At 62.2% G+C, this 447-nt stretch overlaps 1 protein-coding gene across 1 annotated transcript in view; it reads left to right on the forward strand.

Annotated features, from left to right (window-relative positions):
* MAMLD1 (mastermind-like domain containing 1) overlaps window positions 1–447 on the forward strand; it is a 61,790-nt gene that overhangs the window by 19,708 nt on the left and 41,635 nt on the right. Inside the window, exon 5 of the mRNA XM_010831606.1 lies at window positions 15–446. Coding sequence (XP_010829908.1) covers window positions 15–446 — 432 coding nt within the window. The remainder of the gene's footprint in view (window positions 1–14; window position 447) is intronic.

Below are 447 nucleotides of genomic sequence, written 5' to 3' on the forward strand. Positions count from 1 at the left end.
CCCCCACGCCCCAGCAGCCGCCACCATTCAGCACGCAGACCTCCATCCTTGCCAACCTGATGTCCTCTACCGTCAAACACCCTCAGGGGCACCTGATGTCTGCTCTGCCCACCAGCAACACGGGGCCCTTAACCCCCTATCGCCCAGAGACACTGTCCAGCCCAAGCCTGCCCCAGCAGTCCTTCACTGCACAGTGCCCCCTGATCCAGGGCCTCACCACCTCCGCTCATCCGCTCTGCCAGCCACAGCCACCAGCCAGTGCTATCTACAAGCCCAAAACCCTGAGCATGATCATGCAGCAGGACCTGAGCAGCCCCAGCCCAGGAGCCTCAGAGCCCTTTCCTTTCGGCCACACCAAGCCCTTGTCACATTTCATGTCTGAGCCAGGCCCCCAGAAGATGCCATCAGTGCCCACCACATCTCGGCAGCCTGCCTTGCTCCACTACC

This window comes from Bison bison, unplaced genomic scaffold (genome assembly GCF_000754665.1).
Source record: "Bison bison bison isolate TAMUID 2011002044 unplaced genomic scaffold, Bison_UMD1.0 scf7180017864529, whole genome shotgun sequence".
In the NCBI taxonomy this organism is placed as follows: Eukaryota; Metazoa; Chordata; class Mammalia; order Artiodactyla; family Bovidae; genus Bison; species Bison bison.